General features: G+C 42.9%; 1 protein-coding gene across 11 annotated transcripts in view; it reads left to right on the top strand.

Annotated features, from left to right (window-relative positions):
* The window catches only part of NRG1 (neuregulin 1), a 182,396-nt gene extending 172,240 nt beyond the window's left edge, over positions 1 to 10,156 (top strand). For all 11 annotated transcript variants that reach the window (XM_080574336.1, XM_080574333.1, XM_080574338.1 and 8 more), the window contains 2 exons: positions 287 to 490; positions 4,969 to 10,156. In XM_080574336.1, the coding sequence (XP_080430462.1) occupies positions 287 to 490; positions 4,969 to 5,620 (856 nt within the window). In that variant the 3' untranslated portion in view covers positions 5,621 to 10,156. The remainder of the gene's footprint in view (positions 1 to 286; positions 491 to 4,968) is intronic.
* Positions 10,157 to 22,746: the final 12,590 nt, after the last annotated feature.

The raw sequence follows: 22,746 nt of genomic DNA on the forward strand, positions 1-22,746 counted from the left end.
GCAGATTGCTTAATCAGTGACTGGTCTTCTGTTTTAAAGATCAGTCTCCAGTCCTAGAGTATGGAAAGCCTTCCTTCTTCTTCCTTTTACCCAGACGTGCAAAGTCATCTCAATGTGTGTGGATTCCTGTAATTCACAGAAATCTGCAGCCCCAGTTACCAGCCCTAAGGCGCTGCACACCCAAAGCTCCAGCAGAGTCCTCGCTTTCCCCCAGTTAAACTTCTCATCTGCATTTGCAATCAAAGCACCGTCTCACCCTCTGCTCCCTTCTCCTTCTTTCCTGCAGCTGGAGTCACGGCCACACTGAAAGCATCCTCTCCGAAAGTCACTCGGTGCTTGTCAGTTCCTCTGTGGAGAACAGCAGGCACACCAGCCCGACGGGGCCACGGGGCCGCCTCAATGGCATCGGTGGGCCACGGGAAGGCAACAGCTTCCTCCGGCATGCAAGAGAGACCCCTGACTCCTACCGAGACTCTCCTCACAGTGAAAGGTACCACACACTACCTCATTTCTTCCAGCTGGCCAGGCCTGGTGATCCCAGAGGGTTTCCCTGCTTGGGACCACAGGAGGAAGCCCAACAGTGCTGCTCATGTAGGGCATACCTCCCCTCATTTGTAAAGGTGGTGTACTTTAAAGTCTACAAAAAGCATCTTGCCTTTCTGCCTCTGCTGGATTTATTCCTAATAGATGCAGTTCACATTTGGATAAGCTCCACTGGAGTAACTTTTCAGAAATTTTCATTGTAGAGTAAAAAGGGATCTCTGACTAATTATTGATTTTAAAACTGAGAGATTTTATCAGACACAAAAGACAGGGACAAAACAATGTATGGAGACAATGTATGGAGACAGGGAGAAATGCAGGAGGAGGGCAATAAGGACTCCTAAGACTATAGGAATTCAGCCACCATTTACTTTCTGGGGGATTCCAGATGCTAAACCCATTATCTCTTTTGAAAATTCCCCTTGACATCTTACTAAATAAAAGCAAAGAACACAAACTGCAAGCCAGAAGAAGGTAAGTCTTCATTGAATCAAAAGTAGTCAGAGGCAGAGTTAGACAGGATTTTTCCAAAGAACTAACTTTTTTTTTTTCCTCTGGAAGTCTCACTCATCAATACCCAAGGTCTGACTTGAAGTGAATGAGTTCTAAGAAAACTTTCACTGAAAAAGGCTTTTCAGCTTGAGGTTGGGATTTTATCTCAAGATCATGGCATAGCCCCAGAGCAGAAAAAGAAAGACTGGGAAGAAACAAGGTATTTGAAGACAGCCTTGCTCCCAGAAATCAGAGGCCAAAAAGAAAGAAAACAAAGGGTTACTGGACCAATTCTCTGAGCACTGTGAAATCACAAGAGTTTTGATATCGTGGGACGTCCATGATGTCAAAAATGCAGCTAGGCAATCCACAAGGAGAGTGAGTTATATAGGAGACTTATTGTGGTTTCCAGAAAAATGAATGTGCAAGTACAGCAAAAGCCATTTCAGTGGTACTCCCTCTGCTACACAAAGACCAATTGTTTAGTGGCAGGACAGTGGACTACAGCTGAGGGCCCTCTGAACATGGTTTGTAGGACCACGAAGGACAGCGAACTGGCGCTCTTCTTTTAAAAATGTCCGTAATTTACCATGCAATTTAGTTTTCAAGATATGTGGTTCACATGAGATAAACAACCATGGCCCCAGTCCAGCAGAGCACTTACTCAAGATTAACTTTTAATTGTGTGAGTAGCCCTGTTGAAATCAGTGGTATTACTCATGCGGGTGAAACTTGCCATGTGCTTTGCAGTATCAGGATGTACGACAGTAAATACAGCACTGTTCCCTGCCTGAGAACTGAGCTGGAAGCACTGCCACATGCCCACCAGCAGTGTGTAATAGAGCTTCAGATATATGGGCATCTGGGTGTGAGAAGCACAGATCATTCACACAGGCTTCATGTGCTGGTGCAGATGGCCTGGGACACACAAGAGCCACACCCTGATACACCATGTTGTTAGGGAGAGAAGAAGAAGCATGTGCCCTTCCATTTCAATGACAAGAAAAGATGTTTTGTAAATGATTCGATTTCTAGAATATTATGGCACAGGTGAAAAACAGCAACATTTCTGTGATAATTCACCATGCATTGATGGCTTAGCCTCTGCTCAAAATGACGGTGAATTTGGAATGCAGAAAATAGTTCCCCAGGCTTTAAATTAGGCCTCATCTATATTTAGCAAGCAGGAAATACATGGAAGATCATTTCTGAGAGATGGATTGCGGGTATGTGTGTGTATGTAAGTGAGAAAATAAGAGTTATTTGCAACTAAAAATGATTCTGAAACATAAAGGAGAATGCAAGCTGACAAATTACTTCCTGAAGCAAAGCAATGTTGAATTAGCAAATCAAGTCTGTGCTCCATCCATCCTCCAGGTCCCCAGCTCCCTTACAATTCTGGAACGAAATGGAACAGACATTAGCAGAGACTCTTTTGCATGGCCCTATCCCTCTGTTGCATCCCATGCCATAAAACCTGTTTATATGAACAGAGGTCTCAATCATAGGTATTTTACAAGGTCTTTAGCCATCTGACAGGAGAGAAACTCATAAAATATCATCTCTGCATGAGAGGTGAGGTTAGCAGCAAGTAACTAGTTAATTGGCTGGGTCTGTATACACTCTGATCCCCTTTCACCAAGCCAGCATGGATGGCCAAAAATCTGGATAAATCCATCACCTTTTAACCTTCCTTTCAGGAAAGGCTAGAGCTGCATGTGTTCAGTGCCTGCACCTCAGCTTGTGGACAGCAGCTTGTTAGCACTACCCCATTGTTCTGTGTGGGAATACACCAGAAACGTGTGAATGCATGACACACCAGCATGAGTAATTTCACTCTGATGGAAGCATGCACACACAGTACATTGAACACGTTTAACTAACTTAGTACATTAAAAGAACCAGTTTAGCTAAACTCCATTGTGTCAACAAGACCTATGTCCAAAGCTGTACCAGAAGGCTTTACAAAGGCTTCAGTTCCTCAGACACCACCTATGTTACAAAGCGAAAGGGATGAAAAGGTAGTGCAAGGAAAAATAAAGAATTATTTTGTACATTTAGTATGCAGACCTATTAACTTCCATTTGTTCTCACTTGCAACCACCTTGATTAATTCTTGTGCATAACTCCAATTTCTTTTTCTCCTGTTCCTCAGCTGATGTAAGTCGTTTACCTCAATTGAAACCAATTTACCCTAGTTCACATCTGTTCAGGATCTGTGCTGGTTTCTCTTTTTTCCAATAACTGTTTTAAACAAGAGGCATACATGGAATTGAGTCATAGGTTGGATAAGGAAGTTGGATTCAGATTTATTTTGATACTTTCAGACTCAAATAAATAAATCACTAATGAAAAAATAAATAAATTCATGAACCATAGCCATATAACTTGTCTCAATGGGTCTGTGTGAGAGATGTAGCTTAGAAAGATTTTAAGTTTGGACGGAGCTGAAATTCAAGAAAGTAAACTTAGGATAAGAAAAAAAGCAAAGCCAGACGATGCAAAATGTCATGTTGGGCACTGTGCCTTTGATCAGGAGGTTTCAAGCTGATCCTCATGAATCTGCATGACCTCATAGCATCCCACAGAGCTCCACTGATCCAAACCAGCTGAGAGTCCTCTTCCTTTGAGACAAGCTCAGTAGCAACACCTGAGCTTCACTTTCAGAAGTCACCTTTGACCACTCCCCATCCTACAGAAACTTTTGACAGAATAGGCGCAAATTTTGCAGAGCATTCATTAACACTAAGTCAGAATGTCCTCTCCATCAGCATTTGTTCCCTGGTGAAGACGGATAAAGCTTCATGTTTAGGCTTCTGAAGCACTAGCCAGAGCCATCTGAGTTTGGGCCCAGTCAGAACAGGCAAGGAAGCACATGCTGATATGTAATAATGCCAAAAGTAGATAATAATAATTTTAATGCTGCAAAACCCAAAGGGAAAGTTGTAAGGATTACATTGCACTGAAACAAAAGCTGGCATTTAAAAAAAAAAAAAAGTGTTTCAGATGTTTTATGTTCTTTCAAAACAGGAACAGGGTTGTAAGGTGGTAGCTGCAGTGTGGAGATGATTTAACAAGTGCTCAGACAAGTGCAGTGCTTATTGCAACTTGCTAGAGGAGGAATATATGATTGCATTTGAAATGCTTGAAGCTCTATGCGCTCTAGTGTCAAGAGTCCACTCTGCAATAAATGTACCTGACTCTCATGCTGGATTCCTGGGCATGCCTCAGGCACTGCACTAAGCAGCCATGTTTGTTTGCAGATAAACATATTGGGCAGAGTAGCTAGATCACTGTGTGTGGAGCAGCACAAAGCTGCAGCGACAGGGCTGCAAATCCTCCTCTGACTATCCCTAGCAACTGAAATTAACAGAATCTGGCTCTAGATTTTGTGCAGACTTTGTGTTCCTCCTTATCCTGAGACAGTCCGGTTGCCAGAAGAGGGTGAAGCCCCAGGAGAACTGTCCCTCAGTTCCCTTCCTTTCTTTCCTCCTATTTGTTTGCATGTACCCCAGACCCTGGCCAAATCCTGCCAGAAGTGCAGCAGCCATTAGAGAAAATACTTGCAAATGCATTTTTTTTCTGGCAGTCCCCCAGTCTCTGAATCCCATCCCTGGCTTCATTCCAGGAAATTATTCTGGCAAATAATTTACAGCATCTCCATGGCTCTTCTGAGGCAAATAGACCTGGGGGCTTTGCTCTGCTCTTCCTGCTTTCAAACATTTTCCTCCAAAGTCCCAGAAGTCAGAGGTTTTACAGGCTCATATGCTATAGGACTAATAGCAACAAGAATGTCTGGATGCTGAGGATGCACATGAGGATGCTGGAGATCTTAAGGGGCTCTCTGCCTTCTTCCTCGCAGCCCACATGAGCAGCCATGTTCATGTATCACCGATTCTGTGTCTGCAAACTTCTCCCATCTCTTTTTGTCAGGTATGTCTCAGCTATGACCACACCAGCTCGCATGTCACCTGTTGACTTCCACACTCCGACTTCTCCCAAGTCCCCCCCATCTGAAATGTCACCGCCGGTTTCCAGCTTGACCGTCTCCATCCCTTCGGTGGCGGTGAGTCCCTTTATGGAAGAGGAGAGACCGCTGCTCCTGGTGACCCCACCACGGCTGCGTGAGAAGTACGACAACCACCTTCAGCAGTTCAACTCCTTCCACCACAATCCTGTCCATGAGAGCAACAGTCTGCCACCAAGTCCTCTGAGGATAGTGGAGGATGAGGAGTACGAGACCACGCAGGAGTATGAACCAGCACAGGAGCCTCCAAAGAAACTCACCAACACCCGGCGGGTAAAAAGAACAAAGCCCAATGGCCATATTTCCAGCAGGGTGGAAGTGGACTCCGACACAAGCTCTGAGAGCACCAGCTCTGAGAGCGAAACAGAGGATGAAAGAATAGGTGAGGATACACCATTTCTGAGCATACAAAACCCCATGGCCACCAATATGGAGCCGGCCACTGCGTACCGGCTGGCTGAGAGCAGGACTAACCCAGCAAATCGCTTCTCCACACCAGAAGAGTTGCAAGCGAGGTTGTCTAGTGTAATAGCTAACCAAGACCCTATTGCTGTATAAGACATAAACAAAACACATAGATTCACATGTAAAACTTTATTTTATATAATGAAGTATTCCACCTTTAAATTAAACAATTTATTTTATTTTAGCAATTCCGCTGATAGAAAACAGGAGAGGAAAAGAAAACTTTTATAAATTAAATATACGTATGTACAAATGTGTTATGTGCCATATGTAGCAATTTTTTACAGTATTTCAAAAATGGGGAAAGATATCAATGGTGCCTTTATGTTATGTTATGTTGAGAGCAAGTTTTGTACAGCTACAATGATTGCTGTCCCATAGTATTTTGCAAAATCTTATAGCCCTCAGTTATCCCAGCTTTTTTGTGCACTGCATTATAATGACTGAATGTATGATTTGCAAGAATAGCAGAAGTCCCTCTGTTTGCTTGTTGTAGAATCCCCAGATCAAAAAAGCCCTCTTATGGCACTCCCACCCTACTCACCTCACCAGAAAATGACAAAAACACAAAAAAAAAAAAGGAAAGAAAGAAAAAAAATCAACAAAAAAAAGATATTTTCTTCTACGAGAAGTTTTATTTTCCTTTCTGTATATGAAATGAGTTTTGTCTGCTCTCTGCCAGCCAAAAGGTTTGCTTCGTTGAGCACTGGGATAATAGTAGATCCAACAGCATGCTACTATTAATTACAGCAGGATAACAAACAAAACAAAACAAAAACAAAAAAAAAACATAAAAACAAAAAAAAATGCATTAAGTAATGTTACTTATAGAAAGAAAGTAATACTGTGATTTTAAACCAAATATATTATTAATCAGAGGTCAGCTTGTAATCACTAGGAGCTGCCATTTCATTATTTTCCAGATACTAATTGTTCTAGTTATCCCTTAGAAAATGGGTTTAGGTTAGCTGAAGCTTTGAACCCAGTATTCTATTTAAAAGTTTAAAAAAAAATTAAAAAAAGAAAAGAGAAAAAAAAAAGATTTATATTAGTTTAAGTTAATGGGGCAAATATTATAGCAGATATCTGTAACCAAGCAAGGAAGAGATCTAGCTGGAAAACAAATGCCACTAATAAAAGTGCAATCAGTTTTCACCTCTATTTTTTAATGTTGATTTTTAAGAGATGATTTATTCTTTTTTCCCCTCAGTTTTCTCCTGTTTCTTCCCCTACTCAAAAAGATCCCTGACAAGCTTCTAGCAATACCTTGTTAGCATTGCTTTTGGAGTAAGGGTTATTCTTGGACACAGAAATGACTTTCAGGGAAGAATTTATCTGCTGAATAGTTAAAAAGGATAGGCAGTAGGAAGGACATAGCAAAAGTACGGAATTCATTTCTAGTCACCTTTACTGACTCCATTATTTGGGGTGGAGGAGGCCAGGCTGATGCAAAGGCCATTTAGGAAGGCAAGCACACCATGTGAGTTACAGCTGTACTGTGCGTGGCCATTTGGTATGAATGTTTATGTAGCCACTGATGGCCTTGAAGTCTTTGACTAGTAATGAATAAGGGTGTTGTCGGTGCTGGAGCTGTTGCTTCCATTCAGACAGAAGCAAATGGCCTCTTTTGCACTGAATTCCTAACAGTTTAGTCAGGGTCACTCTGCCTCTTCTCTTCTTTTCATTTTTGTTGTGTTCAGTTGGCACAGCATAGACTCAGGATTGATGTGGAAAACAAATGTTTTTCCTAGACTCCGGGGATTCTGAAAATGAGAACATATGTTCTACAGGTATTACTGGACTCTAAATAAGAGCCATGTCAAGAGAACAAGAATTTCAGCCAAACTACACTCATCCTTTGGGCCACGTCCTGGTCCCAGTTAAATGAAGAGAAATAAGTCAAGGAAATTTTGTGAGATGTAAACCCAAGGAACTAAAGTCCTGACTCAGTAAATTGTTCAAGCATATGCTTATGCTAATCCCAGCAAAAGTTATCTTCAGCATGTGCTAGACTCCCATTGACGCATCCAGTGTATGCATAAAGTTAAGCATGTGTTTAAGAGTTTCGCTGAACAAGATGTCCTATTGATTTGAGACCTGAAAGCAAAGTTTAGTAAATGAAGCTATTTATCAGGAGGATGAAAATTAATGAGTTTCTCACTGTATAGATCAAGCACGTCACATTAGTAAGAATTTGGAGGAGTCTAACTGACCACCAGATTCAGCAGAAAAACAACAAAAAAAAATTTAGAATAGGAATAAAATGATGACAAAGTTGGATGCTAGGATGCTGGTGGTGGAAGCAAAAGACCAGGAAACTAGTACAGCTTTGGGCTACATGGTGACTGAAATAGCACTGCTTATTTGAGAAGTCTATGGGAGATGGCAAAGCTTGACAACTACAAACTGTCCAGACTCAAGACCCTTTTGCCGTTTCTTCCCTAGCTGGCATGTACTTGAACACACTTTGCCTTTGCAGACCAAAACAAAAGCTCTGTTCAAATTCTGCATACCATACACTCATTTTCATCCCTTTAGTCATGCCTATTTATCTGCAATCCCATGCAGCAGTACATCCACCTCCCCAGTAACTCTACAACTCAGTAGTACAGAGGGCCAGGTGAACTTTCCTGATTGCAGACCACCAGTTTCCAAAAGTTTTGCACTGTTGAGTTTCCAGAGGCACTTGAAAATCTGTCCTTTCAGTAACATTTCTGATACTGCAAAGATCGTATGAGACAGACAAGACAGAAAAAGGAGGGCATAGAAGCAAGATACTTGCTCCCAAAATGCCCATCTTAGTGGCAGAATAGAGATTATAATGCAGGGCTTTTGTAATCTCCTCCAGTATAGATCACATACAAGGCCAGCTCACATTCAGGTGTCTGTGATAGCCCAGACAGATTAATCAGGATGGAAAAGGATCTTGCCTTGAAGTGGAGTAAATTATTTGACTACCCAATAGGGCCAGTAGAAAAGGAAGGAGCAATTGCATGCCTGGGAGCTGTACATGTGAGATTTATTCAGTGTGAATCTAGGGGAAAGTGTCACACCTCTTCTGTTGCAGTGCATCGAAGTCAAAGCGGTGTGCAGTCCCTGCTCCTCCCCCTGGTACATATAGTAGTGTGTTATAGAGTAAGCATGAAATTAGGCTGGGGACTTCACACGGACCTAAGAACAAGAAAATACAATTGGGGATATGGCTGCCTAAGCCCTTAGGTCTTTGGGGAGATCCCAGCCTTACAGCACAATTCATGCAGCAGTGAGTTACCCTGGCTTGGCACTCACAGAAGTGGGAGCAGGACGCGGCCCCCTCCCCTCTGGACTTGTTTTTAGCATACTGTGAGGATGGTAGGCATCGTCCACGTCAGTCAAGTCCACACCCTGAAGTTAGCAAGTCTACATGGCCACAGATTCTGCTGGCGGACTGCAGCCAGCTCCTGCTGGCCAAGGTGCTGGAGACTGCAGCAATGCAGAGCAGAGCCAGCAAGTGCCTACAGGAAAGGCCAGCTCCCCCCTTGGGGATGTTCGCTTCATCAACCCAGACCTCTGAGCTAGACAGTCCCGATCCCTTTGGGCCAAGTCGTTCAGATTGTCCTGGTTTCTTTTCATGTCATTTAACTTAAGCCGTGAGTTCTCCCTGTGTGTGTGTTTATATGCAGAAGTTCTCCAGGAAAAAAGGCTTCCTTCAGGGGTGTATAGCTGGAAGATGTTGTACACAACCTGGTACAGCCTGCCTGTTCAGCTGGTGTAGAACATTACAGCTCCACAGAAGTTCTCTTATAACAGAGAAAAGCCTACTCCCTCCTCTTGGCCCACATATTCCCTTCCTCACTTGAGCCACCCCAACACCCCCAGGTTTGAGAGATCAATCACTGCCTTTATCAGGGAACCAGGGAAGCTCAGTCCTCCAAAACAACATTGCATCTCCCTGCTTCTCTCACACACACTACAAGCAGTTACCTGAACATCCAGGATAGCAAACTTGTGTTCCTTCAAAGGACACATCTCAACCTGTTGGACACTTCCTGGCTCTGCAGTGTGGCTACATACCATCAGCTGGGACTTACTTCTAGTAAGAAACAATAAAAAAGCACCTATGAAATGCTGCAGAGAAGGGCAGACAAAGAACATGGCCAATTATCATCATTTGTAATTCTCTATTCTATTGTAAATACATCTTGTACATACTTGGATGTTTTCATCATTTACTGTCTTTATGGATTATGTGTTAAATAAGACTCTCTTAGTTTATTGTGTAACACTGTAAATAACATAACGTCCTTTATTATTTATGCATAGGCATCTAACACGCGGAGAAAGTTATCCTCATATTATTTTAAGATATATGTCAAAAATATGTTGCATTTTTCCTTTTGCTTTGAAAAAAATTGTAATATATCCTCTTTTTCCCCTCTTTTCCTTTAAAGAAAAAAAAAAAGAATGCTAATTTATTGTCCAGGAGAGAAAGGGGATGTAACTGAAAGGCAAACTGTTCAAAGAACATGCTATGGAAGCCACAAGCTACTGATAAACTAAAGAATTTATTATCCCAAATACAGCAATAAGTAATTGTTGATTTATTAAGGTTTTGTTATTCATTTTCAGTAAAAGAGGTGCTGGATTAAATTGCTTATGTGTTGTACTGACCCAGCTGCTCAGCAGACTGTGTCAGACCAGTAGTCACCATCTTTCTGGATCCAAATGTTATTGTAAAGGTCCTGTTTTGCCTAGCTCCAGGTTTGTTCCAGAGGCTTTATGCATTTCAAGCCACTGTTCCCTGAGTTTTCTAGATTGTTTGTATGGAGGCCTCTGGCAGAGATTCCTGTTCCTAGGTAAAACATTCGCAGTTTCATAAATTAGAATAATTAGATTTACCATGACCATTTTACCACCAAAGTGGGGTGGCAGGGGAGGTAGGAGGATGGGGGGTGGAGGAGTTGCTGCATCTTGGGGCTGTGAGAGGCTGCTCTACAAATGTCACCTCACTGCTCAGTAACAGTCAAAAAAGCAAAATAGATGGCTAGGAATTATTAGAGGACATGACCATAACACGGTATAAATCCATGGTTAAATATAGTGAGTGGTTCTGTTCTTCTTGTCTCAGAATAGAATTATTGGAATTCATTGGAAACGGTTTGGAGGGTGAGAAGGGTGAACACATATCTGGAGCCAGCAAGGTCCAGGGGACAGGGAGAAGGCTAGGACTCATTAGCTGGGAACAAACGACAGCTGAGGGGTGATATCACAAGGGTCTATGAAAACGTATTTCATAGCATATTCATAGCAGAGGCTACGAATGGGCTGGTTGGTCAATATCTCTTCCACTACAAGAAACTGAGAGATCAAACAAAACTAGTAGGCACCATCTTCAAAAAGATGTGGTTCTTCATGGGAATGAATTATTGAATTATTATATATATTATATATATTATATATAATTATATAATATTATATATTATATATTATATAATATTATATATAATATAATATAAATAAATATATATAAATATATAATATAATATAAATAAAATATAATATTATATATAATATATAATATTAATTATATATATTGAATCATTATGAATTATTATATGAATTATTCCCATGAATTATTCATGGGAATAGGGAACTTGGAGCACTCCTTGCTGCAAAAGTTTATGGGTCTTTAATGCTTTCATAGGCTTAAGGGAGGTCCTGATCTCAGACTGTAATCCAATGAGGATTACTAAATCCACAGAAACCACATGAGATTTGGGAAATATCTGAACTGAAAACAAGTGGAGGTTGTATAAGGTGGAAATATCAAATATATTTGCCCTGCAGCTACCTTTCTGCACATATCTGCCAGCCTTGGAGAGGTAGCAGGCCAGACAGTTGAACAGGCTGTCTTTGCGTGATACCAGTATGTAAAGTCATTTGCTATTGACAAGGATTAAATAAAAGAATGAAAGGTATGAGTGAGTAAAACAAAGAGGAAAGCACAAAGACATCCTTCATGTATTTAACATCCATCTGTTCCCAGGCCCAGTGGAAATGTACAGGTCAGATTCCTCCCTCCTACCTGTAGGCACTGAATAATAGTAGGGGGGGGCATAATCTTTCACTTTCTCCCCTGTTCTCAACACAGTGAATAAAGAATTGGCCTAAGGACAGGTTCAGTTCCTGTTCCCCTCTGACATTTTCTCTGTCATCCAGTAGTTGGAAGTCTGGGTGTTCAGGCTGTTTGCCTCACCTGAATGTGTTAGCTGGCTTTGTCACCTCAGAGCAAGCCCAAGACAGAAGCATCCCACTGCACAGTGGTATTGTCAGGAGAGGAAAGAGCTCCTCTTATCTTCCATTGTAGGCTGCTAAAGTGAGAATAAGTTGCCTTGAGAAGAAACAGGCCTTTCTTGAGTGGGAAAGGAAGGAAGAGGAATTCTGAAGAATTTAAGTACCACAATAATCACTCACAGTCAACAGGACTAAGGACTTTATGTTGTAATTGACCCAGACCAAATCTGGAGTGCTTTAGGAAATCTATCCTTTTGTGTCCTCTGCTATCCTGCCTCTGCTCTTCTGCACAAGGTCTGGAAGCAGATGGCTTCAGAGAACACTAGAGCAAAAGAAAGCAATACCCTCTCCTCATTTCTACAGCCTACAGCTGGGAATGCTATTAGCATGCCAATTCCACCCAGTTATGAATGAATGATTTGGATGACACATTTCCCAAGCTAGTGCTGTCTGTCTTAGCAACAGCTGACAGGAGGAAAACTGTACCAAATGCCTAGAGATGTTGCAGCCAGTAACTGGTGATTAACCTTCAGCCCAAGTGTGTAGCCCAGGCAAGGTAACATAGGCTGGTTTTAGGTTAAAAGTCTGAAATCTCTTGACAACAGACCCTTCACAAGGGGCCTGGGAACACTTCAGGGCTGTGTTTCTTTCACCATTCAGAAACAAGACAGGGCACTGGGGATTTCTGATCCCAGAGCGCCTCTTCTGCTTGATGCTGTGATCTTTTGATGGAGTCATTACAGATTAGCCCATATTACAAAAGTTCTACTGATTGCAAAATTATTCCCTATGTCTCCAGACTAAGTCTGGCAGAGCAAATGTCATGAATCATTGGTATGTTCCTGATGCCTCCATTGCCACCCAACAAAAAAAGGTCTTAAGGCAAGTTCCACATCTCCCAACAATAAAGAGCTGTAATGTGGTAAGGCAAAAACATTCCTAGTGCTGTGATGTCAGCAGAGTTGAGCATCCTACATCTCTCTCCACCAGGAGATACTTAGAGTTTCTGCACTTTCTTAGCAATCAAGGGACTGACAGAGACTGAGACAAAGACATCAGTGTGAACAGATTTCGCCTTGCAAGTTAGACCTCACTCTCTAAGCCCTTAGTTCCAGGAGGTAACCTAGCACCAACTTTAATTGGAAGCTGGACTTTTAACATAAATGGCAGCTGCTGCCCAAGTTTCCATTTTATTTCTTCCCCCTGGGGATAACAAGAGACTTTCCTGCACTGAATGTGATGCCCTAGCAACTCAGGAGAGAGGAACCCTGGCAGCAGTGTATAGAAATCACCCAAAATGAAGGCCAGATTTTCTGATGACAGCAGCAGAGGAGGTGACAAGGGAGTCATTGCAAGGTTACATGCTCATCAGCTGGTAGGGAGTACAGTCATTGTTAACAACTGATTAAATCATTACCCTACTAATGGCCAGTTTGGAACCAAGCTTCAGAAACCAAACATTGTGTGGGAGGTATTTTAACTTACCCTGCACATCGCTGCAGACAATTGGGTGATGTGTCCTTTATGTGTGCACACATACACAGTCTCCCAATTTATTGTAATGATTTCCTGATGTTCAGTGCAGCTCAGTGACAGGAAAGGAAAAAATGTTTCAGTAAGGCCATTGAACAGCTGCAAAACTGCGTGCATCCAGGAGGAAACACCTTTGGCACTACCAAAAATAAATAAATAAAATATATACATATTTTTAATGAGGGTGGGTTTTGTTCTGTACAGCTGTGAAGGGATTGAAAGGGAATGCCTCCTTCTCCCCTAGATGGAGAGACTTGATCATAGCTTGGAGAGAATCCTTTGATAGGGCCAGGACTGAGAAGGGACTGGTGGGGTGGAAGAGTAAGAGGACTCAGAATAGGGTTGAGGGTGGCAGTGTGCCACTCATTTCTTTGAAATAACCCTAGGTTATTACCCTAGGAAATAACCCTAGGTTATTTCAAGGATTCATCCTAAACAGGATGAAAATGTCCAACTGATGGGCCCAGGGACCTCTGTGTGCAGCAAAGAGAAAATCTCAAAAGGGCAATTCTCTCTTCTGAGTTCTGCCTCTCAGTAGGTTCCAGTCTTGTGCTCCACCTTTGCACCCTGAAGGCCCGCAAATTGGTGAGATGAGTTAAATCCTCTACAGAAGTAGACAATAAGGAGGAGAATGTGTATGAGGAGACTCAGATACTTGTGCTTACAGTGTCGTTCCTGGAAAGAGCAATGGGAGCTACTGGTGCTGTGAAAGCAGTAACCCAAAACTACAGTCAGTAAAGGCCATTTATATGAATGTTACAGTAAAAATTCAGTAATATGCAATTCAGCATCCAGTTTTAAAAACTTCACCTAGAAAAAGCTCTAGGAAACACAAGAATGCCACCCTAGTGTTACATGAAACATCTTAACCACTAAAATATACTGTAATTCCAACATCTTAGCATTGACACACACCATCTTACCATATCAACTAAAACATGCAAAATTTCTCTGAAGGCTAATTGTTTATGAAATATGAATCTCATATTATGAAGCCCAAAGAAATAAAACTTTAAAAAAAGAAAAAAAAAGGGCTGGCAGACCAAGCGATCTTGTTTCTCCCTTTTAATCAGCAGTTTAATTGTCATGGTACTGAGTCATGCATCCTGGGTCATTTCAATGAAATCACAGAAAACAATTCTTATATTATAGTCCTTCTTACTTTCATTCCAATTACCAATTTCTTTCAAAGCAGACTTGCATAGCCTATTACAAACAGCTTTATAAAATCCAAAGAGGAAATTGTGATTGCTGAAGTCAAAGTAACAGGATTGTCTACAAGGTAATTCTACGCTCAGATCTTACCTTTGTTTGGCTGCCTGATATATAGTCCAGAACCTACCCGAATATTTCCGTGCCCCTCCTAATTAATTGCAATTGCCATTTTAGGGCTTCAGATATGTCAATCACAGTATTTCTAGTAAACTTCACTCTGGCAACTTACTGTAGTTCTCATGGGTTTCAAAAAGCAAGGCTTTCCATCCTGCAGACTTACAACTTCATTTGATTGACAAGCACTCTGCTGGCTCAAGAGCAGAACAGCTCTCGGCTTTGTCCCTAGGTGACAGCAAGAAGTTCTCAGTTGTAGGAGAAGAAGCATGCTTGCTGCTTGCTCCTTCTCTGATATTTCACCAAGATCAATGTCAGCATATAGTTCCAAGATCTTTGGAAATGTTCCTTGGTTGAAGATCTAAAAGGGCTAAGTTTGTATGTTTCCCACCACCCTCCCACATGCATGCACCACATCTTTAAGATTTAAGAAAATGAAAAGATTTTTTGGGGAGTAGCAGAAGAAAGTCGATGCTATGACGTTCTCTCTTAGAAGTAAAAGATGAACAGCTTTGCCATCAAGCACATACTTAGCTTTGGTACACTTACCAAGCAAGGTATCATTTATCACAAACTGAGGTGATGGGAGATGTGCCATACTGCCTGAGGAATAGGTTCATGCTGGACTTCAGAGCACAGGCTCAAAACCCCTTTCAGTCAAGGACTGGCACCCACAGACCTTACTGAGCTCAGAGCCTGAAAGGCATTCAGAGGATTGCTCTGTTACAGCCATTTGAGTGCAATGCAGTGCATCATGCCCAAGGCATGCGTGGGGGTTTCAAAGGTCAGCAATTCTTGGCTGCAACTTGCTTTCAGGGGTGTGAAGTGACTGTCAGGGAAGCCCTTTGGCATGGAGACGCCCACCCAGGGCTTTCTTCCTGCAGCCAGCAAGGAGACCCAGGATCTCAGCAGTGCTCCTTGAAGCCTGGAGGAGGAGGAAACAAATGTACAGCTTGACTTTCTGCATGTTGGCCTGAAACCAGACACTCTGTCAATACTCTGCTATGACAGCTATGGTAGTGAGAATTACTTCAGAACAGAGGCATCCAGCAACTTAGAAGCTGAACAATCTCTTGCACCAGAGAGCAAATATTTTCCCTGATTTCTTGGAGGAGTGGTGGGTGGGAGCTGAGATGAGGAACTGCAGTGGAAACCTTCTGCATGCATGCTGGTTTAGTCCTCAAAGGAATACAGACACAGGCAGCAACGTAGATGCTGTCATCTCACCCACTACCAACATGTAGCCTCAGCTTAGTCCTGAAAGCAAATGTACCAGACGGTCTTCAGGACAGGAAAGGGCTTGGTTTAAGCAGTGACATTGCTTGGTGGCTGCAGTAGAGACAAGAGGATCACAACTGTCCTTTTACATCCAAGCACTGACATGAGAGTCCAGTGACTGTAGTTCTGTAACCAGCTGTCCCATCTAGCTGTAGATGAACATTGTACCTATGTGTCAAGAACTTGATGGAGGTTACCCACTGCCCCTGCAAGACATCAGTTGTGCCTAAAGCATGTAACTGCACTCATTAAAAGTGTAAAATCTCCAAGAGTTACTCACTTAGTAATGATATCACCTCTGAACTCTCGCTGAGGGTCCCGGAGACTGGGCAAGCTGGAGTCCCTCAAAGGGGAGAGGATATCCTATCCCTTTGTTGCTGACAGCAAAGCAGTGGTGATAACACAGAGCTTAGGATGCACTGATAACATGGGCTACTGAGCTAGGCTTCTGAAAAGAATTTGAAGTTCTGGTCAAGCTCTCTAGTATGATAGGTGGTAGCAATCTACCACCTTGTGTGTGCCTATGTGAGAGGTGTGAAGGTACCCAAGAACCGACGTTTCCAGGAACTGCTGAACTGTCACTGGGGATAAACCTGGTGTTCCTAACTTCTTGTTTATACTCAGATTATTAAACTATCCACCATCCATCTCCCCAAGATATTTCACTTGTGAAGTCTAAGTACAAACTAATCTACGTCATGTATGCTGAATCCTGCTTCTCTGGATCCATTAGTCTCTTTTCTGCTATTACATTCAACAGGACAAATGCCTGAGGTCAGATTCTGTAGGAAGGGCTTGGAGCAGTGTAAAAGCTCTAAAAACTTGGACAAAGAGAACCCTGCTTATGAATCATTAATGCTTAATTAGTGCCTGCCCAGAGCAGAAGATGCTCTCTTTAACATAGAAATGAACATAACCAGGTTAAATGCATAGTCTTCACCCCAGTCATCCCAGGAGAAACTTTGATGCTTTTCTTGGTCTTTGAAGGCTAATGACTTACCCTGGGGAGGAAAACCTTCTGCAATGAGTGCAGGACTCATTTGCATGTGCTGATTAGTCTCAATATCACTATAGTTTGATTGTGAGGATGAGCACTCTGCAGCTTCTCAAAAGATAATGAATGTTCCTGTCTTCATTCACAAATCTGTAAGGGTTTGGCAATGGCATGAATAACTGCTTTGCTAATAGCAATCACTAATGTAATGAGTAGGATTAAAAATAGGATTGCTAATGCTGTTAATAAAAGTGACAGTGGTAATGTCACAGTGATGTATAGTATATAACCTTGTTACCTTAAGTTTGTTGCCACTAACATCCTTTTGGGGTCTCTCTCAGCTAATTTGCCACAAGTGTCAGCTGTATATGGCATGTTTTGAGTATGAAACACTCATACCATTCATCATCCCTGTTTTTGGCAGGATCCTGGAACAAAAAAACATCTGAGCCTGGTGCAGCTCAAAGAAAAGGAGAGGAAAATGCCTCAAGGTCCCTGCTGGCAGCTCTAACATGATAAAGCTGTCTGAAGTGCCAATTAATATGGGTTAGTCCTGTTCCTTGATGAACGGTGCTCAGAAGATGACTTTTAGGGTGCCTGTGATAGCACATGACCAGCTCCAAAGATGGGAAGCAATGAGCATCTCTGTGGCGCTCCCATTTCCTATGGACTTCCTGGTAGGTCTGCTTGGAGGTCTCCATGTGGGGTAGGGCAAGAAGTTGAGCAGCAGTCAGTATCTAGAACCTCTGGGGAAGGAAGGAAGGTGGGAAGAGTTCAGAGATCATAACTGGAAATGAATGGCGTAAATTTCTTGCTAATGAAAGGGACAAGGAATTCCACGTAGATATAGTATGAGGAAACATACAAACACTGTTAGAGACAGCACTGCAAACCTCTGGGCTGAATAGCTAAGAACTGCAGATTTGTTTTGAGACCATACATGGTACTGTTCACCTGAAGCCTACATGCTACAGCCCCAGTGTGATGGTGTTAGAGGACTGGAACACCTGTTGTATGAGGACAGGCTGAGAGAACTGGGCCTGTTTAGCCTGGAAAAGCGAAGACTGAGGGGAGACCTCATCAATGTGTGTAAATATCTGAGGGGAGGGTGTCAAGAGGATGGAGCCGGTCTCTTTTCAGTTGTGCCCAGTGACAGGACGAGAGGCAACGGGCACAAACTGAAGCACAGGAGGTTTCGGCTGAATATGAGGGAGGACTTCTTTACTGTGAGGGTGACAGAGCACTGGGACAGGTTGCCCAGAGAGGTTGTGGAGTCTCCTTCTCCGGAGATATTTAAAACCCGCCTGGATGCCATCCTGCGCAACTTGCAGTAGGTGATCCTGCTCAGCAGGATGGTTGGACTAAATGGTTTTCAGAGGTCCCTTCCAACCTTGGTCATTCTGTGACTCTGTGTGACACAGGCATTTCATTCCCACTTGGACATGTCTGCTTGTGTTGACATGACCCACAGTCTTACTTGGCTCTTCTCTTCCTGTGCCCAAACATCACCCACAGGCCAGTATTGTGTTTTACAGTATGGGCATATCTAGACTGACTACTTGCTTTCTCGTGCAAAACATTGCAAAAGACCTAATCAAGCAGATTTCCTATTTAACACTGGAACTACCTTCCCTACCCAAGAGTCCTGTCACAACATCAGAATCTTGTTTTTGTTCTTTGGAGTTTCCTCCTCCTTACAAAAAGCATTCATTGCCTCTGGGAAGGCATTGTTTGATAGCTGGCAGTAGCAATGCTTGCCTGAGACTTGAGTGCTGAGACCTTACCATGAAAAGTGTGAAAGCTCTTGTGTCCTATATTCAAACATTTTCCCTAGGTTAGAGTTGACTGACATTACTCCAGGACTGAAATCTGCGCTAGGGAGGATGACATTTGCTGCTACCTCCTAGGCCTCCTGAGAGGGATCTAGACCATCTACACAAACACATCTACAGACCTACTAGAGTTGCTGGGATTTTCCTCATTCTTCTCCAGACTTTAACAGTGACTGTGGAGAAACAGTCAAAGAGATGGCACTTGCGAGGGTAATGATGGCCAGGGGCAGGAGAAGAGCTTTGACTGATTCACAGAAATCTTATTCTAGAGAGTCCTGTGCTCAGCAGTCATCATTCTTGTGTCTCATAAGTTAACAGGTACGCCTGCCTAGTCATCAAGAGCATGTAGTAAGAGGAGGAAGAAAATCAATTAGACTGCTGAATTATCCATCTCCACAAGGTCACAGACTGTGGTTAGAGGAGCACACAGTACTTCCTTTTCCACAGCAAATAGTGGTGCACAAAGTCTAGGAAGACCCCTCTAGAAATTGCCCCAGCATGAGCTGGACTGGAGGAAAATAAACATGAGACAAATAGTGCCATTAGCTCAGTGAGAGAGTCTGCCACGCTCTGCTCCGCTGCAGTGCCAGGAGGTGGAGAGAGGCCTGATGGCTTCCTGGCAGGCAGAGATCCTCCACAGCAGAAACAAATTGACAATGGATTTCTGCAATTACCAGCATTACGCTTCCAGAAATTGAGGCTTTTCCTCTTTTACTCTAAGGATAGGGGAAGAGCAAGGTCACTAATTGCCAAGGGCATGTTTGTATGGTTGTCCACTCACAAATCCTAGGCCCTGTGCCAATTAACAGGCCTGTGTCATGTCTGAATTATGCTCATTAGAACATTCTTGTGTCCTTTCTGCTCTGGCTTTTCCACTTTTCTGAGTAGAAACACCCCCATCTTCCAAAACAGAACATATATGCTTAGCCTAATCCTCAATCTGATGTTTGTCCTGGTTACTGTGTGTCTAATTCTACCCTGATCTCATACAACAAAAACACAAACCACAAAAAAGAAAACACTGGCTCCTACAACCAAACGGGGACAGAGTTTTGTGTTTTGGTCTTTTGCCTGTTTAATTCTTCTCCTCAAAGATCACAGCTTAACTCCTGGGTGGCTGCAGAGAGGGCAGCTTCCCATAACAGCATTGTTCCGGTCTTGCCACGCTTCATCCAGCTGACACAGCTTTTCGCTTTCAGGGTACTGAGAAACTTGTTTCTGTAGAGAGGCTAGCTGCACACCATGTACTGTTTTCCTGCAGCTCCACAGGACTGTGAGGACTGGGGTTTTCAGAGGTGTGTTGTGGACTTCTTGCAAGTGTTTGCACTAATAGTGAGGATCCTGGCTGCATTTTGGCACAGTCAGTTACATTGCTATTTCAGTTTGCCATGACTACAGGAACTGTTGTGACTCAGCCTGGAGGCTCAGTTAGGTTCTTGTGGACCATTGTCACAGTACAGCTACACCCCCTGACAAAGAGTCCCTGCCCAGCTTTCCCATAGGCCCCTTTAGGCACTGGAAGGCCGCTATAAGGTCTCCCCACAGCCTTCCCTTCTCCAGGCTGAACAACCCCAGCTCCCCCAGGCTGTCTTTGTAGGAGGGGTGCTCCAGCCCTTTGATCATCCTCATGGCCCGCCTCTGGACTCAGTCCAGCAGGTCCATGTCCTTCTTGTGCTGCAGGCCCAGTAGAGTTCGGGTAGATGACTTCAGTTGCTCTTCCCTTATCTACCATTACTGTAACCCTGTCATAGAAGGCCACCAGATCTGTCAGGCACAATCTGCCCTTAGTGAAGCCATGTTAGCTGTCCCCAGTCACCTCCTTATTTTCCACAAGCCTTAGCATAGTTTACAGGAGGATCTGTTCCATTATCTTGCCAGGCACAGAGGTGTGACTGACCGTCTTGTAGTTCCCCGACTGTTCCTTTTTTCCCTTTTTAAAAGCGTTTCCCCTCTTCCAGTAACTGGGAACTTCACTGAACTGCCACAACTTTTCAAATATGATGGATAGTGGCTTAGCAACTTCATTTGCCATTTTCCTCAGGACCCTCTGATACATCTCATCAGGTCCCATGGATTGGGGCACAGACCATAACCCAACCCACGCCAGGTCACAAGCTGGGGGAGGGTACCCAACAGCTTTGGCACTCTGTTTGCCTTCCTACTTACTCTGCAGCAAGTAGAACTGAAGGTCCCTTGTTCCTTAACTGTTAGAACTTTTTTTCTGGTTTTAAAACATTTCTTAAAGACATACCTGCAATTCTAACATTTTGTCAGTTAAAACTGCACTTAGAAAAGAAAATATAAAGGGCTACATCCTGTTGAAATGCATTGTCTGGCTTCTTTTTTAGTTGATGATACTAAGTTACATTCTGGTTCCTGTGCAATTGGAACAAAAAGACACTTGCTGGAGTGGGAAATAGCCTAAGCAAGGTAAAAGTCAAGAAGGTTAATTAATTTTTTTTTTTTTTGAGTCAACTTGTGCATTGAAGTGCAGCCCCTCAGAAAATCATTTTCCGGATGCATAGAATGTGTAGCTGTAGGCAAGGAGAGAGAGCCAGAAATATGATCAGATTTCTGGTCTCGCTTTAATGCTGATTTATCCTATCCAGTGCTATTCACGCATTAAAAAAAGCCCTGGCAGGGGCAGGCTAAGTCAATTTCAGATTAAGAGCACTGAAGGCTAAAGAAGCACAAAAGAAAAGGCTTTCCAGAAGGTATAGACAAAATAAAAGGACAAGAGAGTAGTCATAGTTGCCATAAATCCTTATAGCCCCTTGACCTTCTTGTCTTAAGCAGGCATGTACCATGTCAAGCCAGCTTTGAACAGTGTCAGCAGATGATTCAGATTGAAATTAAAGGTATCTGGGGAAAAAAGATGCACCATCTCCAGCATTTTGCCAGACTATCCTATAATGTACATACTATTTTTGTTATACTCTATATTTTGCTATACTACACTATAATGTTTTCTTGTGTGTATTCTTCTAGTGGCATGGTCCTGGCTGTGTAACTCCAGGCAGCACACTTATTGAGACATGAGCTGAACAAATAAGTCAGTACTCAACCCAGTTATGCTTAGGCTGTTATCAACTGTCTGCTTGCTGCAGGATCTCATTATAAAAAGGGACATGCTAGAAGGAGGCAGAGAGATTGTAAAAGTAGTTGCTAGTGTCTTTAGTCATGTTGGCTTTCTCAGGTTCTGTAGTGGGCAAGAAAAATTGTTTTAAGGACACAGACTCTCCTTAGGCTAAGACATCTCTCCCATGACCTAGCTGGAAGGGCTGAATTCAGTTATCTTCTTCAAAAAATCCAATTACTTTTTTGACATTCCCCTTGTCCCTAGTATGAGGAGGGATGAATATGCTTTATCCAGCTGCATGCTCTGTGCCCTTTTACCCCTGACAATACATCCTCTCCCTATGAGGCACTGGAGGGCACTTGAGGCACTAGTGGATGGGAACGTTCCCTTCCCAGGTCTATTCAAAGCAGAGTGACTATGGCCAGCCACACTGATCTTCCCATACGGGACAGGGACACCATTTCACAAATGATAGTATAACATTGTCTGGTTCCCTGATTGCTTTATCTTCGTGCAGGAGTGCCAGTAGAGGGGGTCATTTTAATCTCAGAGGGTTAAATTCAAGCTCACCCTTAGAATCAACCACAGTTACACCCTGAACTGGTGCCTGGGAGACAAATATAGCTGGCACGTATGGTGACACAACCCTATTGGGACTCTGGGAAGCATTGTGTAGAGTGGAGAATTAAAAAGACAGGTGCATTAGCCCAATAGAAGACACAAAGGCATGAATAAAGACCAAAAAGTTGTTTGTCCTGCTGACAAAGATAAACAGAAGGGCAAAGAACAGCAAAGTTCCTTGCAGTTGTCTTGCACACCATGAAGTCAAGATCAGTGTGTGGAACCTGGCTGGGTCACAAAATTCAGCCAGTTTTATCCTCCCACCTTTGGGATTAGCTCC

The sequence above is a fragment of the Anser brachyrhynchus genome (assembly GCF_964034855.1).
Source record: "Anser brachyrhynchus genome assembly, chromosome: Z".
In the NCBI taxonomy this organism is placed as follows: Eukaryota; Metazoa; Chordata; class Aves; order Anseriformes; family Anatidae; genus Anser; species Anser brachyrhynchus.